Genomic DNA, 13,357 nt, shown 5'->3' on the forward strand with positions numbered 1-13,357 from the left:
GAGGGGTTTGTCCTGCTCTCGGCCCCAGCTCTGGGAGCAGAGCAGGAAGGAGGGGGGTGACCTCTGACAGCATCTGCTCCAAGCCACCCACTGCTATTGACACAGCAGCAGAAGCTGGGAGGAGAAGGGGGAGGAGAACTGAAACAGGAAAGCAAGAGCTTATTTCTCATTGTGGCTCTTAACCTCTGTATCGTTCTTCCCTGTATTTCTCTCAATCTGATTTCTTTTTAAAAGCAGCTGCAAGTTATAACCCACCACATCATCACCTCCACTTTGCCCAAGTGCCTACAGAGCCCGAGCAATTCACTTCTAAATGCTGAGGCCGGCTGCATCTGCCAGGTAGCTTAGCATTAAGGATGCAGAGCAGCGCAGCTAGCCTGCCCTTTATTGTTTATTTTAAATGACTCTAAGCCATTTTAACTCCCAGGGCACAGTTCTGATATCTCTATTCCCACAACTCCCAGCCGTGCGTAACCCAGAAGTGCACATTTCAGCATTTGTTCTTCTCCCCTCGCTTACGTCGCTTCGTTTCTCCCATCTCCGAAGACCTCCATTCTCCTCCTGTCTATCTGCTTCTAAAAGTGGGTGGGACTGCTCATTGTAGTCAACTTCTTGAGATGACAGTAATGTAATTCCATTACAGAGCTCCCAACTTTAGTTATTCATATTTAAGCTGAACAGGTTTTATAAAAGAAAAATATTATTTGCATTATTCAGAAACTGCAGTGTCTATGAGAGCTACTTGGAAAACCGAAATCCTTTCTCTAGTAGAAATTTGCTGCTTTCTAAATGAAAACACTTTGTAGAGATGGAATTATTTTTTTGCAAATTTTCTCTGAAGAATTTGTCTGTGGCCTTCCTAAATTCTACCAGTTCAAGCAGACTGTCAACAGAAAACTTGTCTTCCTTCAAGGCTGCTGCCACCCCTTGTGCTGCTCAGCAGCTCACACCATCGCCTGGTGGGGATCTCAGGGCTTTAAAGCAACGTGCCAGCTTGTCAAACAGGGTGCCAGGCTGCCCAGGCTTTTGTGGACAATGTTAAAGTTTGGAGTTCTGTTCCAAATCTGAACAGAAGCCAAACGAGAAATATCAACCACTCAAAAAAAAAAAAAAAAAAGAAAAAAAGAAAAAAAGAAAAAAAAACAAGAAGTAACCTCTCTCACACACTGTCATACTATTGAATGCCTTATCAGTCACTTATGTGGCACTTCTTCCAATGTGGCTTCTAGCCTGAAAAACTTCAGCTAGAATATAACATTCCTGCAGCAGGAATGTATTTAATCCTTTTATAAAACAGAAAAAGAACATCTTCCCGCACTGTTTTCCCCAAATATTCTCCTTTCACAGCCCCCGCCTCCTCCCCGTGTTACTCCTGCCGGAGTATTTCCCATGTCCCATTCCGTGTCACTGTCAGTGCTTCAGATGGTGGCAGCTGTCACCCACCCTGTCCTGGAGAGCTGCTGAACCACGTGTTTGAGGCTGGCAGCTCCAGCCACCACAAAGAGAAGTGTCAGAAGAGGGTTAAGGTGGAGGTGAAGGAGATATCTGGCATCCCTCTTGTCTGCTACTTGCTTTTTCTTCTGCCTCACCTGCCAGCACAGAAGAGGGGAACCTAGAAGAGGCTGCCTGTGGCTTTCATAGCAAAGTCCAACCTTTTCTGCTGCACTTGCTCAGTTCTAGCAGAATAGAAGTGTTTCCCAAAGTTGTAATTCTCTCCATTACTTCTTAGTTTTTGACAGCAAGACCCATGAAAACTCCTGGCAGCCTTAAAGACGTGTAAATGCTATAATATCACGTCAGCTGCTAGCAACCTAAATCCTGAAGTACTTTTGAAAGAGACCCATGGCAGCTGGAGCATCCACCGGTACCCCATGGACACGATGCCAAGCAGTAGGGCTGCCTGACCCCATGGCATGCTGGTGCCAAACATCTCAACCTCATCCTTCTCATAGACCCCATACGACAGCTTTAGAGGTGAACTCACTTCCCACTCCCAATCGCTAAGCATCAAGGATTTAACAGTTCTCCAAGTCACAACAATCAAATCCATCAGCTTAGACTTGGAGACCCCCAACAAATGGGGCGACTTCCAGGAACAAGTGATAAACGTACAAATCTCAGGCAAAGTTGCAGAGAAAGGGAAAACAGACCTTGTCCTTAATGCAAGACACATTACCTTGTCTGTGGTCATCACGTACAGATTTTCTTGGGTTTGGTCAAGGACCAGGTCATTCTTTATGGGTTTGTTTAGTTCAATAGTAAGAGAGCTGTACTCAGTTGCAGTGGATGACAGGAACACCTGTTTCATGGAAGAAAGAAAGGTGGTTAATGTTGCTTTTTTTTCCCAAAAATATCATTAGATCTGGCTACTGCCATAAAAAGACAATTAAAAATGTTTCTATAAATACATAAACAACAAAAGGAGGGCTAAGGAGAATCTCCATCATTTATTGAATGCAAAGGGAAACGTACTGACAAAGGATGAGGAAAATTCAGAATTCAGCAGAGCTCCAGCTTGGGTGTTGTATTGCCATCTCTATTCACCGAATGGCCAGAATGACTACAAAATGAAAAGTTGCTCTTAAACTAGTATGGGCTTGAATAGACATAAGGATAGAGCAGCTGTTAGATTATCTAGGTTATCTAGATTATCTAGCCCTGTTTATATAGAGCTCTCAGTAGGTAGCTAATCCTTTGGGAAAAGTGTCATTGTGCCATTCAGGTGATGTTAATTCAATCTGTGTATCAGATAGCTGAGGTACCTCAGAAATAATGTGGGTTTTCTTTGAAATTAAAAAAAATGAAGCTCCAAGAGAATTTGCTCCTGGTATGCAATCCTCTCAATCACATTTACTTTTAGAGTAGAAGTTTGCTATCACTACAGTTCATGACCTTTTAAACACCTTCCAGTCTTTTAAGTCCAGTTTGTTACCTTCAGAATTTTACCATCTGATGTTCCCAGGAAGGCCACGGTGTGCCCGTTCTCCACAGCCACAGTGACGGCCGTGAGATTCATCCCTTCTTTTTGCAGTACCGGCTTCTGTATAACACCATTCTTACTTCCCAAAAGGTACGGCAAGTGTTCAGAGCCACAGGGGAAATTTTTGCTTGCATTCTAATAAGGAATAGCAATACAGAGTGATGTTAAACATTCAGATCGCTAATTCCCAGCTAAGAATGAAGTGCAGCCCTATTACCAGACAGTATAATATTCTTCAGACATAGAAGAGTAAGAAGAGAGAAATGGATTGTCTGGCCGTTTCCCCCCAGCCAAGAGACAGTAATCAGAAAGCAGCCTGCTAATTGCAAACTGCTTCAATGCTTTTGCTTTCCAGGAGACATGGGGAGAGAATTTTTTTTGTTTCTATTTCATTGTAGCAGCACAGTTTAAAAAGTTAACAGTTTGTTTAATTAAAATGAACACATCATACAGATCGGGTTGACCAGTTTTGTGTCAAAGACTGTTTTTAAAGTGCTGTTTTGTTTCTTAATTTGCTGCTATCCATAGAAAAGAAATTCACTGGCACACGTCTCATGCACATCAACACATTCCGTCTTCACTGTGCTTTAATCCTGAGCTGCAGGGAGTGCCACCAGAAGGAAGTTCATTCACACCTTGCCTTTCCTGCTATATTTGGTAACAAGACTGTCTTTCTGATCTGAAATCCACACCTCCTTTTTTCCGGAAGCCAGGGCTGCTCCACTTGTCACATTCAGGACTTCTGTGTTAGATGCTCACCTCAGACGCAGGGTACTGCAGTGAGTAACACTGGGGTTTGGAAGCAAAAAGTATTATTTTGGCTTCTTACCAATCCTAGCGACCTACTGTGTGAGAGAGGGCTGTGGTTTCATGAGATGAAGGATTACGAGTCGATACCGACATAAGGTATTCCCATGCCCATCTCTTCAGCTGTTCCCTCTTCCCCAGACGGTAGCACACCACTTCTCAAGCTGTGCTCAAACAGCTGTTTATGCAAGTGTTTACCTTGCTCAGGTTGGGGAATTAAGACATTCTCCTAAAAGCTGGCTGAGTTATTTTTAAGATGATTCAAATCCTCGACCTAGTTTAGGGTTGGCTGCAGTAACGAATGTCATGCATGAGTAGGGCTTGGGAATAGGGTGATGTGGCCAAAAACTTCATCAAGTCAACAAAGATGCTGAAAACTGCCTCTCAAATACATTCATAAATTGAAGAACAGTATCTGGAGGGGTGCAACAGTGCCCTCCAAAAACCTTATAGCCAAGGTAACAACGAGTCATAAAGAGAAGATGGCAATCATGCTATGGAAGTATTTTGAGCCAAAGCAAAATATGAACACATGAATATAAGAAACAAGATTATTTCCAGTTATGTGAAAATTCAAATCCAAGTTAGAAACATTAAAAACCAGATACCACCTACAAGATTCTTAATACCATTTAAAAACACTATAAATACGTTGGCTGAGACTAGGATTGTCTACAGCGATCATCCAGAAGCTGATCATGGGCAAAACAAAGCACTGCATCTGACTCGGTAATTTCCATACCAGAAGGAATCCTTTAAAAGAAACGCATTTATGAAATCAATATTCACTTTTCAGAAGACAAATCTTTTTTAAAAGACTCAAAATTAAGACTATCTTGCCACTTCCTGCTTGACCTGTTCTGCAACCCCTCAACCACATTTCATTTCTATAGTGAATCCAGCTGTTGAGTTTTCAGTCATCCGATCTCACTATAGTTTAACTCAAAGCCACCCCAAAACACCCAGTTGTATATTTTCCACAAATTCTAACAGAGGTTCTAAAAATATTACCAGTCCATGTGATGCACACGGATTTTCTGCTGCAAAAAGTTTGTAAAATGAGCTGGTATTCTTTTTAGTGTAGCAATCATTGCGGTTTTTTTCCATCTTTTCGTTGATGTGCCGCAAGGAAAAGACACACATGGCAGATTTCAGAGAGCCGTTGTCTTTGTTTACTTTGCTGAAGAGTGCAAGAAGAACTTTGTCATCTGAGAGAGCATCTGTAGTTTGTCTCTGCTGAGCCATGCTCTCAGCCAGCTCTTCTCCTGGGGTAGTGACATAAGCAGAATGACAGTGGTCGTAGGCACCATCATCATCATCTTTGCAACCCAAGTCCATTTCAAAGTAGGAATAATAATGGGCATCATCTTTGCACAGGCGCGCAATCAGTGTGCGGTTATTGACGGGCTGTTTCTCTTGCTGATTAAAAATAAAGTAAACGTAATTTTTATCCTCAAAGACTGCCACAAATTGTTGTGTGCTTGATGAGTGATAAGCTGACTTAACAGCTGCTGAGTCCGTATACATTTCAAAAATGTCTTTTCCATCCCTTTCGTAGAGCTGCCGAGTGCTGATAATTATCCCATTGTCATTTGGCCCATTCCCTTTCCCAACAAACAGCACTCGGTCGCTATTCAAGGAAGTGATCAATCCCACAGTTGATACATTCTCATCGTTGCTTGCTACAAAGGACTTTTCTCCGCTACTGTCAACATAATACTTCTCATTGCTAATATCTTCTAGATCTCTGATAGCACAGATTCCCTTAAAAAGGCTTCCACACACCACAATTGTTTTATCCACCTTGTTCAGCAACAACAATTTGTTATAATTGTCTGTGAGTACTGCCTCTTTACATTGATTTTCATCAATGGGAGGTGTGCACTTTTTGTTGTCCTTTCTTGGACCTGTTTCTACAGACCTTATTACATCCAGGTTTTCTGTAAGCTGATACAGAGCATTTACCACTCCCAAATAGATTATCCCAGTGTCATTATCCACTGTTAGATGATTTAGCTCTGTGGCACTCTGAAAAAATTTCAGTTCCTCATTTCTGGATAAGGTGACACAAAAACAGCTCAAAATGCTCAGTGTCCAGATCCATAAAGCCATTTCTATGTAATACCTAAAAAGGGAAAGAAAAGAAGAACATGAAACATTCTGAAAAATAAAATTTACACAAAATTCAGCAACATGAAGGTTTTTTTCTTTCATGATTTCAGACACAAATACACTCATCCTTACGCATGTGCAGACATCATGAAGATTAATGAAAGCCTCAAATCCTGTTTACTGCCTAGCAATTTAATATGTTGGGGAAGGATTAAACAAGGTCATATGTTTAAATGATTATCATATAACCAATTAGATAACCAATTCTGTGCTAAAGCACAATGAGAAAAACAGACAATCTGAAACAACATAGAGTGCCAAGAAGTAGTAGTGCTTCTCCAGACATACTCTGTGAATTATTTATTGTTGAGATTTTAAAAATAAGCTGGAGGATCCCAGGGTTTCAGGTAACTCATCCTTAATAGAAGGGGAGAATTTAGATAAAATTTTTTGAGACATTTGGTGTTGCAGGACTGTTCCCACAAAGGAAAAACACCTTCCATTGAGTAAAGGTAAGTCTGGATCTGGCTGCTGATGCTCTTCAAGAAGGCGTTACACTAATTCTTCATCCATGTAGAGCTGGAAGGTGGTAGAGCCCTTAATGTGCAACATTGCCTTTGACTGCCAGTATGCATTACAGTCCAACACTTCAGTTCACTAGAGCACTGCAACTTAATAGTTTCAAATCTGTGTTAAGAACATCACTTAGAGTTTTATGGGATTAAGATTCTGCTACACTTTGGGGTTTTTTTTCAGAATTTTTACTTCCCAAGTAGGTCACCTGGCTGTTTGGAAGTAGACAAAGAACAAAGACCTTCTGAAACTTGTAAGATGTGGTGAAATTTTAACCTGAAAGGTGACATGAAGAGGCAAGTCCCAACAGGCTTCCTAGGCACAGAACATTTTGTCAATGTTTTCTACAAGTGTTTAGCTCTGAGAGCAGAAAACAGAAGGTGGCATGCTTGGACACACTGATATTAGGGAGAAAAGATAAATACTGTTTGGAGGAAGTACTGAAAAACAAATATGATCCACAGTATTTGCATTTTCAAAGTTAGCTATATGACTCCACAGCCTGTCAAGGAAAGAACCCATAAACCTACAGGGACTTTCAAGTTAAATCTGAAAATATCTAGAACTGTGAACAGAAAGAAAAAACAAACGAACAAACCAAAACAAAACCAAAACCAGAAAAGACAAGAGAAACAAAATAATCTAACAGGCAAAAGCCTTGGAGGAGCAGGATAATAACACAGAATGCCAAAATGAGAAGTGAAAAAATAAAAGAAAAAAATAATAAAAATAATAATAAAGGAACAATGCTCCTGTGTCAGCTGTAACTTCTGTTTTGGTAGAAGCAGTAAACTCTAGTGGGATGTGAAGAGAATTGCCTGAATCATCATTGGATAATTAAGGTTAACGTCAACAACAAGGCTGCACAAGTTTGATCAGGGAGGGAAGGACTCCTGTGAGCACAAACCATCTGCCAGTGTCCCAAACCACCCCGGTGTCACCAGCAATGCAGAAAGACAATTCCTGCCCTCCAGCACTTCTGCATTTTGCCCCTCTATGGAGAAAATGTGCATGTAATGGTGAGAACAGCTTTTCTAAAAGCAGAGTGATTCTAAGTTCTAAAACCCCAAAAACCTACTACATGTAACTCAGGAAAATAATGAAGACAGAACAAAAGGCTAACTTTAATCTTGTTTTGCTAAAGCTCTTATCATGTACCAAACTAAGCAGCTAACTGTAAAATGAGGTCAAAGATGAGACAGTACATTACAGACAGCACAAGCCTGACTTCTAATGATAGGTTGACCTCATATGACAGTGACCAAGAAAAGGCTAAGAATTATAACCTGTTCTTCAGACACATGACTTCAGCACATGCCTTGAAATGTGATGAAGTATTGGACCTCTCTACAACAACATTAGACCCGCTCTAAAGAATCCAGAAGAATTCTGATACTATTTGTCAGAAACTCTTCTTTTTTTCCTGCTCCCAAGGACCTCAATTTTTCAAACAAGCTTTGATCCCAGCTTACATCTCCGTGGCTAAATGGTATGTCATAATGCATGTCGTCTAGTTTCAAATATTTCCCCTTACAGTTATCTGCAATGAAATAAAAAAACAGCTTGACATACTACTGCAATGTTGTTTCATAAAAGTTTTATCATTCTACTATCTACTGCACAAGGATCAAACACCAAAGAACTCAGATTCATTTGTTCCTGTTTTTCTCACAAGGCAATTATTGCCAGATTATTATCATCTCTGCTCTCAGTCAAAAATGCCATAAATAGCTCTCCTTATAAAATATGCCTCAAATGAATGGAAAGTAATTTATTGTACCTAAATTTCTGTGCTCGGTTCACTTCCGTATCCATTTATTTCAGTGAATTACAAAAATGTTTTTTTATCTGTGGCACCCACTCTCTGACACAGAGGCTGCACTTGCAGTACACCTGCCTTCGTCCCACAGACAGAACAAAGAGCCTTTCTGGCTTACGCAAAAGTACATTTTGCACCCCTAAACCAGACTCTTACAGAAGTAATTCAACTCTCTGTACAAAAACGGGTAATGCTTCCTCCCTACTATTTGCAGCCTTGTTTACTTACCAAATTTTTGGCTTAAGTTATTCAGAATGACATGCCTTCTCCACTAATTCAGCCTTTTTTTTTTGTACTTACTCCATGCAAGGTAACAGTTCTTCATTCTCCATACCTATTGGTTTCATTTTCCCCTTCCTCCCCCTTCCAAGCAAACAGTAAACAAAATTAAATATGCTATGGAAAAGATCCAGAACTAAATTCAATGAAATACCAGGCTTAAGGAAAGACAAAAGCAAACAAGATGAAATGAGATGCACTACAACTACAGCTCATTCTCACCTGATCTTAACTTCATTGGGAAGTAGCAGCTGGAGGAATCCTGCTACGGGCAGCTGTTGTGGTAGGACCTACAGGGCTGCTATTAACACGGATGCCCTACTGAGTTAGGTGCTATGGAAATGTATCAAGGAACAGTTTCCTGCTGTGAAAAACTTCTGTTTTAAATGAACAAGTCATGAAAATGCAAGAGAAAATGACTATGAAGCCCAGACTGGAGCATGGAATCGGAGATGTTCAGCACAGCAAATGAATTTCCAATGGCTTCACCACAAACTTTAATCACACGCAGGCCTGTGTGGCTTACTCAAAGTCATGCCCTGGTCCTGAGAGCTGACATACACCCTCTGACCTCAGTTTGCACTCAGTTTTAAGCCCTTGGCAGTCTCAGGGTGAAAGAAGCCCAACAGAGCAGTTGACCACATATTTTTTTTCTCTCAAAGTCTTGGCTCCATCCTGCCTTTTGGTCCCTGTGCCCCGTGATATCATTAGAATCATCTTTATCACTGTCTCGTCAAGATTATCTGAGTTGCAAAGTCATTTCCTTTTTGGATCACTCTTTTTTATCATTGCCTTCCCTAGCCCTTCCCGCATCTCAAAACATACTCCTCTTCTGATTCATATATCTTACAGATAACTGAACGTGATTTCGATGAGTATCCTAAAAGGATGGCAGCAATAATAAACACACTCCCAAAGAAGAAAAAAATATTTTTAAAAATGTGTGTGTTAATTAAAAAGAAAGTGTGGACACAGAGCCCCTCCCCAGTCTCTCAAACTCAAGAGGTGACAAGGAAAGTGGATGGCAGCAACCAGGTGCTTTAAAAGAAACCCACTGAAAAAAAGCATCTTGCCGCTTACGAGAAATTCGAAACCCTACAAGTTAAGTGCAGAAAACTCACAGCACCCAAGAGAACACTTCATGCAGGGGAAGTGCCATCAAGTGACACCGTGTTGCAATGACACAGCTACCGGCGCTCTGCCCCACTGCTAGATCAATTTTAATTTAAGTACCCATAACTTTATGTTAGAACCTTAAGTAACAGTCAATTGTTCAAAAGGCATGCAGAATAAAAAGCATCTATAATCTGCCAGTGCAAAGTGAATTTCAAATTGACTTCACAGTATTACAAATACCCTCAAGAATTAACACTGGCAACAGCTGACATGGATGTGGCAGGTGTTTTTCTCCTTCACTGCACAATCCTCTGCTGTACCTGTATATGGGAACCTTCAACTTTTCAGCCATCCTCAGTCACTTTTCTTTAGCCTTCAATATAACTTTGGCTTTACATTACTTAATTTTCTCACATTCATTTCAGCTGAAGTGAAAGAATACCAAATTTTGCCTGAAATAAACATAACTGAGAACTAAAACAAGTGTTATTCCCAAAAACAATGGACAAGAAAGTCTTCAGCAAAGGGATAATCTCACCAGTTTAGCTTCTGTAGTGCTTTTGCAAAATTGTTATTCACTAACCATATATTAATACACATACTGAATTAAACTCCATTACCTCATCCCAAGTTTTGTCACTTGAAATTCTGGGTCTAGAGACAAAAGCTTCTGCCGAGAGACAGATACTGATATGCTTTAAAAGTAAGTGATACAGGGAACTGTGGTTCTCTCTGCAAACTTTGCTCTAATCAAGGAGACTCTAAGAGATCCAAAAGACCCTAAAATTGGGGAAAAAAAATGGTACAAAGACCTAAAACCTGCAACACAAAAAAGGTAAAAATCCGAAGAATGTATACAAATGGCATAGATATTTGGTGGAAGAGGAATGAAAAGAAATTTCTCTTCTCCCTCATTTTGAGTAACTTTGCTTTTAGCTTCAAACAGGTTTTCAACAAATCTGTAAGAACTTGGCTTTCATTTTTAAGCTCCAGAAACTGGAGAATGCGTGTGAACCAGGGGATGAGCAAATTTTCAGTTTGGATTTCAAAGCTTCTACTTCTGTGGGAACTGTAGGAAAATGCAAGCACTTCCTCCCCAGCTACAACTTTTATTACTGTTTCCTAAAACAAATGAATGATGGAGCTTGCTGGTTCAGAAAAGGAATCACCTGGGAAAATGCTCTGCAGGATAGAAACCCATTTCCTAAGAGCACAGCCACACGCTGGAAAGGCTTTGGAGAGAGAACGACTTCCTTTGTAGACTATGGCATAGCTCCAAAAGGGGTTGAGTAGAAGCACCAAGAAGAGCGATCCCTGTGCTGGGTGTCCATCCCTTCAGCTGTGACACTTTGCTGTTAGCAGATGGGACCCACAGGTCAGTGAGCAGCGGGAGGTCACTTTGCAGAGAATGAAAAATCAACATCCATTTTATTAGAAGTTGTGATAGCCTGTAGTGCTCAAACATAAAAGGAGTCATCTTCCTTTTCTTGCACTGCTCCTCAAAACACAATCTGCTAAGATATAGGGTGTCCTTGTATGGGATAAATCATCCCATCTGGTCAAACTGCTGGAAAAGTGACAAAAAATGGACAAATACTTATAATATAGATTCTACTCCTGATGTGGAAGACAAAAGTTTTGCTTGCTTTCACAAGGCAAATTCTCAATTGTTTTTCTTCAATATTTTGAGTAATTTTCAATAATATATGGGTTTTTTTTGACATAGAATCATAGACGTGTAATAGTTATGTTGATATGGATCTTCTTTTAGAAGAATAGGTTGGAAATCATGGATATGCAAAGGAAATAATGAATGTTACGCCCTCAGTCTCCGCACATTCTGCAGGTGTTTTTCTGCAATCCCTAGGTAAAAAAAATGGAAGACACATGGAACTTCAAACCCAAGTTACCAAAAACCAGGGTTTCCTATACCATGGTTTCATCCGGCAATAATGAGCTGTACTCTGCGGGCCAAAGAGGAGCAAACCTGTCGCTCCCTCCTGCAGCATCAGCAGAGACCAGTGTTGGCTGGGAGAGGAGGGTGCGCACAACTCGGCTCTCCCGGGAAAGGCACACAGGGAAGAAAACCCTCACATCACTTTGGAGACTCTCATGTTTCAGAAGACCTGAGGTATCAGCAGCAGCTCTCGCAAATAGAGCTCAGATAACTCACTCCCTGAGAGAGCCCATTAACTGGAGCAGATGCTGAGGCATCCCGTAGCCCAGCTAGCTGGAGCTGAAGGGCAAAGGGACAGGTTTGAAAGGATTAGCCAGTGTGGCACACGCAAGGCCACCCAAATGGGATTTAAGGACTTTTCTTGAGCTTTACCTACAAGGTCATTTCTGTGAAGGTTCCCACAATGGCAGAAGATAAATTTTGAGAATCTGTACCAGTCATGTTACCAAAGATCACCCAACCTGTCACATTCCTTGTGTCTCCCAGTCTCCAAGTGGGGAGGGAGGGGATGAAACAGGGAATCTAATCCAGCCACAGTATCTCTTGCAACTACAGTAAAACAGTATTGCCACATACAAACGGGCCAGCAACACACAGAGAAATGTCTTCCTGTCCCAACATGGAAATGGTTTCTCCGTTGTAACTGAGTTTCTCCATTGTAACTGAATTAAGAGCTGTGGAGCACAACTGCTTTCCACAGTAGGTCCTGTATCCACCAGCATCCCAGTGTCTCCCCACCAAGGACTCTTACAGACTTGGTGTAACATTGCTAGGGTTGAACCAAAAGTTTAAGTGAGGCAAACAGCTAGCAAATTCAGCGTTCACGTTAATAATTATGTCATTAGCTTCAAGCTAAATTAATAACACTATTAGTAGTCTGAATCAAAACCTTTCATCTGTGCACATCTGAACCCCAAAGTGTTTAATATTCTGATCTAGATCCAAATTCAGAGCAAGAGGGAGCAACATGAATCTTAATTTTTCAACTAGGAGTTACTCAAAAGAGCATTAACAACAGGTAATAAGACTCAGAAAATGCATACTTATGGATTTTGCAATTCCACTCAAGAATTTGCAATAATGTGCTGTCTCTGCAACATCAGCAGGTAAACAAAAAAGAAGAGCAGAGCTTTGCAGATTTATATGAACTCTTAGAAGCAGAGCTGTGCTACACAAAGCTGAACTCTAATGAATTCCCTGGTTTATTACAGCCAGACCTAGCAGTGTTTTGATTTTGAAAATCTTTTATACCATGGATTCTGCCATAGTCCAAGGGTTGTTTTTTGCTGCTTCATGGAATCAAAACAAAAATCTCTAAGTGAAAGTATCTTCAAGAGTTCATAGTTCCAAGTAGCTTAAAAAAAAAAGTCAATAAAAATAGCTGCTGTGGAAAGATGCCATTCTACAGCACTGGCTACCAGCAATTACAGAGTATAAACCACTCTGAGACACGGGTAGCCTGTGCCAGAAAGGTCTCTTCAAATCCCAAGTTTTATTACTGTAATGTTTGTTATGAAGACAAGCAGTCATATTATCACTTCGAATCAGAGGGTGCGTATCGACAGTCCAGCCCCACTGACGCAGGCAGGAGCACCCACAGGGAAGGGGAAGCAGCTTGAGCAGACCTGTGCTCCTGGCCCACATCTCCCCTTCAGTTGGGGCTTCTACATTCATCCCTCCACCTTTTTTGCATTCTCTCAGTAGAAATGAAGTG

General features: G+C 40.9%; 1 protein-coding gene across 4 annotated transcripts in view; it reads right to left on the reverse strand.

Annotated features, from left to right (window-relative positions):
• PLXNB2 (plexin B2) overlaps positions 1-13,357 on the reverse strand; it is a 257,387-nt gene that overhangs the window by 74,465 nt on the left and 169,565 nt on the right. For all 4 annotated transcript variants that reach the window (XM_065630873.1, XM_065630864.1, XM_065630856.1 and 1 more), the window contains 3 exons: positions 4,799-5,912; positions 2,933-3,115; positions 2,177-2,299 (listed from right to left, as the gene is read on the reverse strand). In XM_065630873.1, coding sequence (XP_065486945.1) covers positions 2,177-2,299; positions 2,933-3,115; positions 4,799-5,912 — 1,420 coding nt within the window. The remainder of the gene's footprint in view (positions 1-2,176; positions 2,300-2,932; positions 3,116-4,798; positions 5,913-13,357) is intronic.

The sequence above is a fragment of the Caloenas nicobarica genome, chromosome 1 (genome assembly GCF_036013445.1).
Source record: "Caloenas nicobarica isolate bCalNic1 chromosome 1, bCalNic1.hap1, whole genome shotgun sequence".
NCBI lineage: Eukaryota > Metazoa > Chordata > Aves > Columbiformes > Columbidae > Caloenas > Caloenas nicobarica.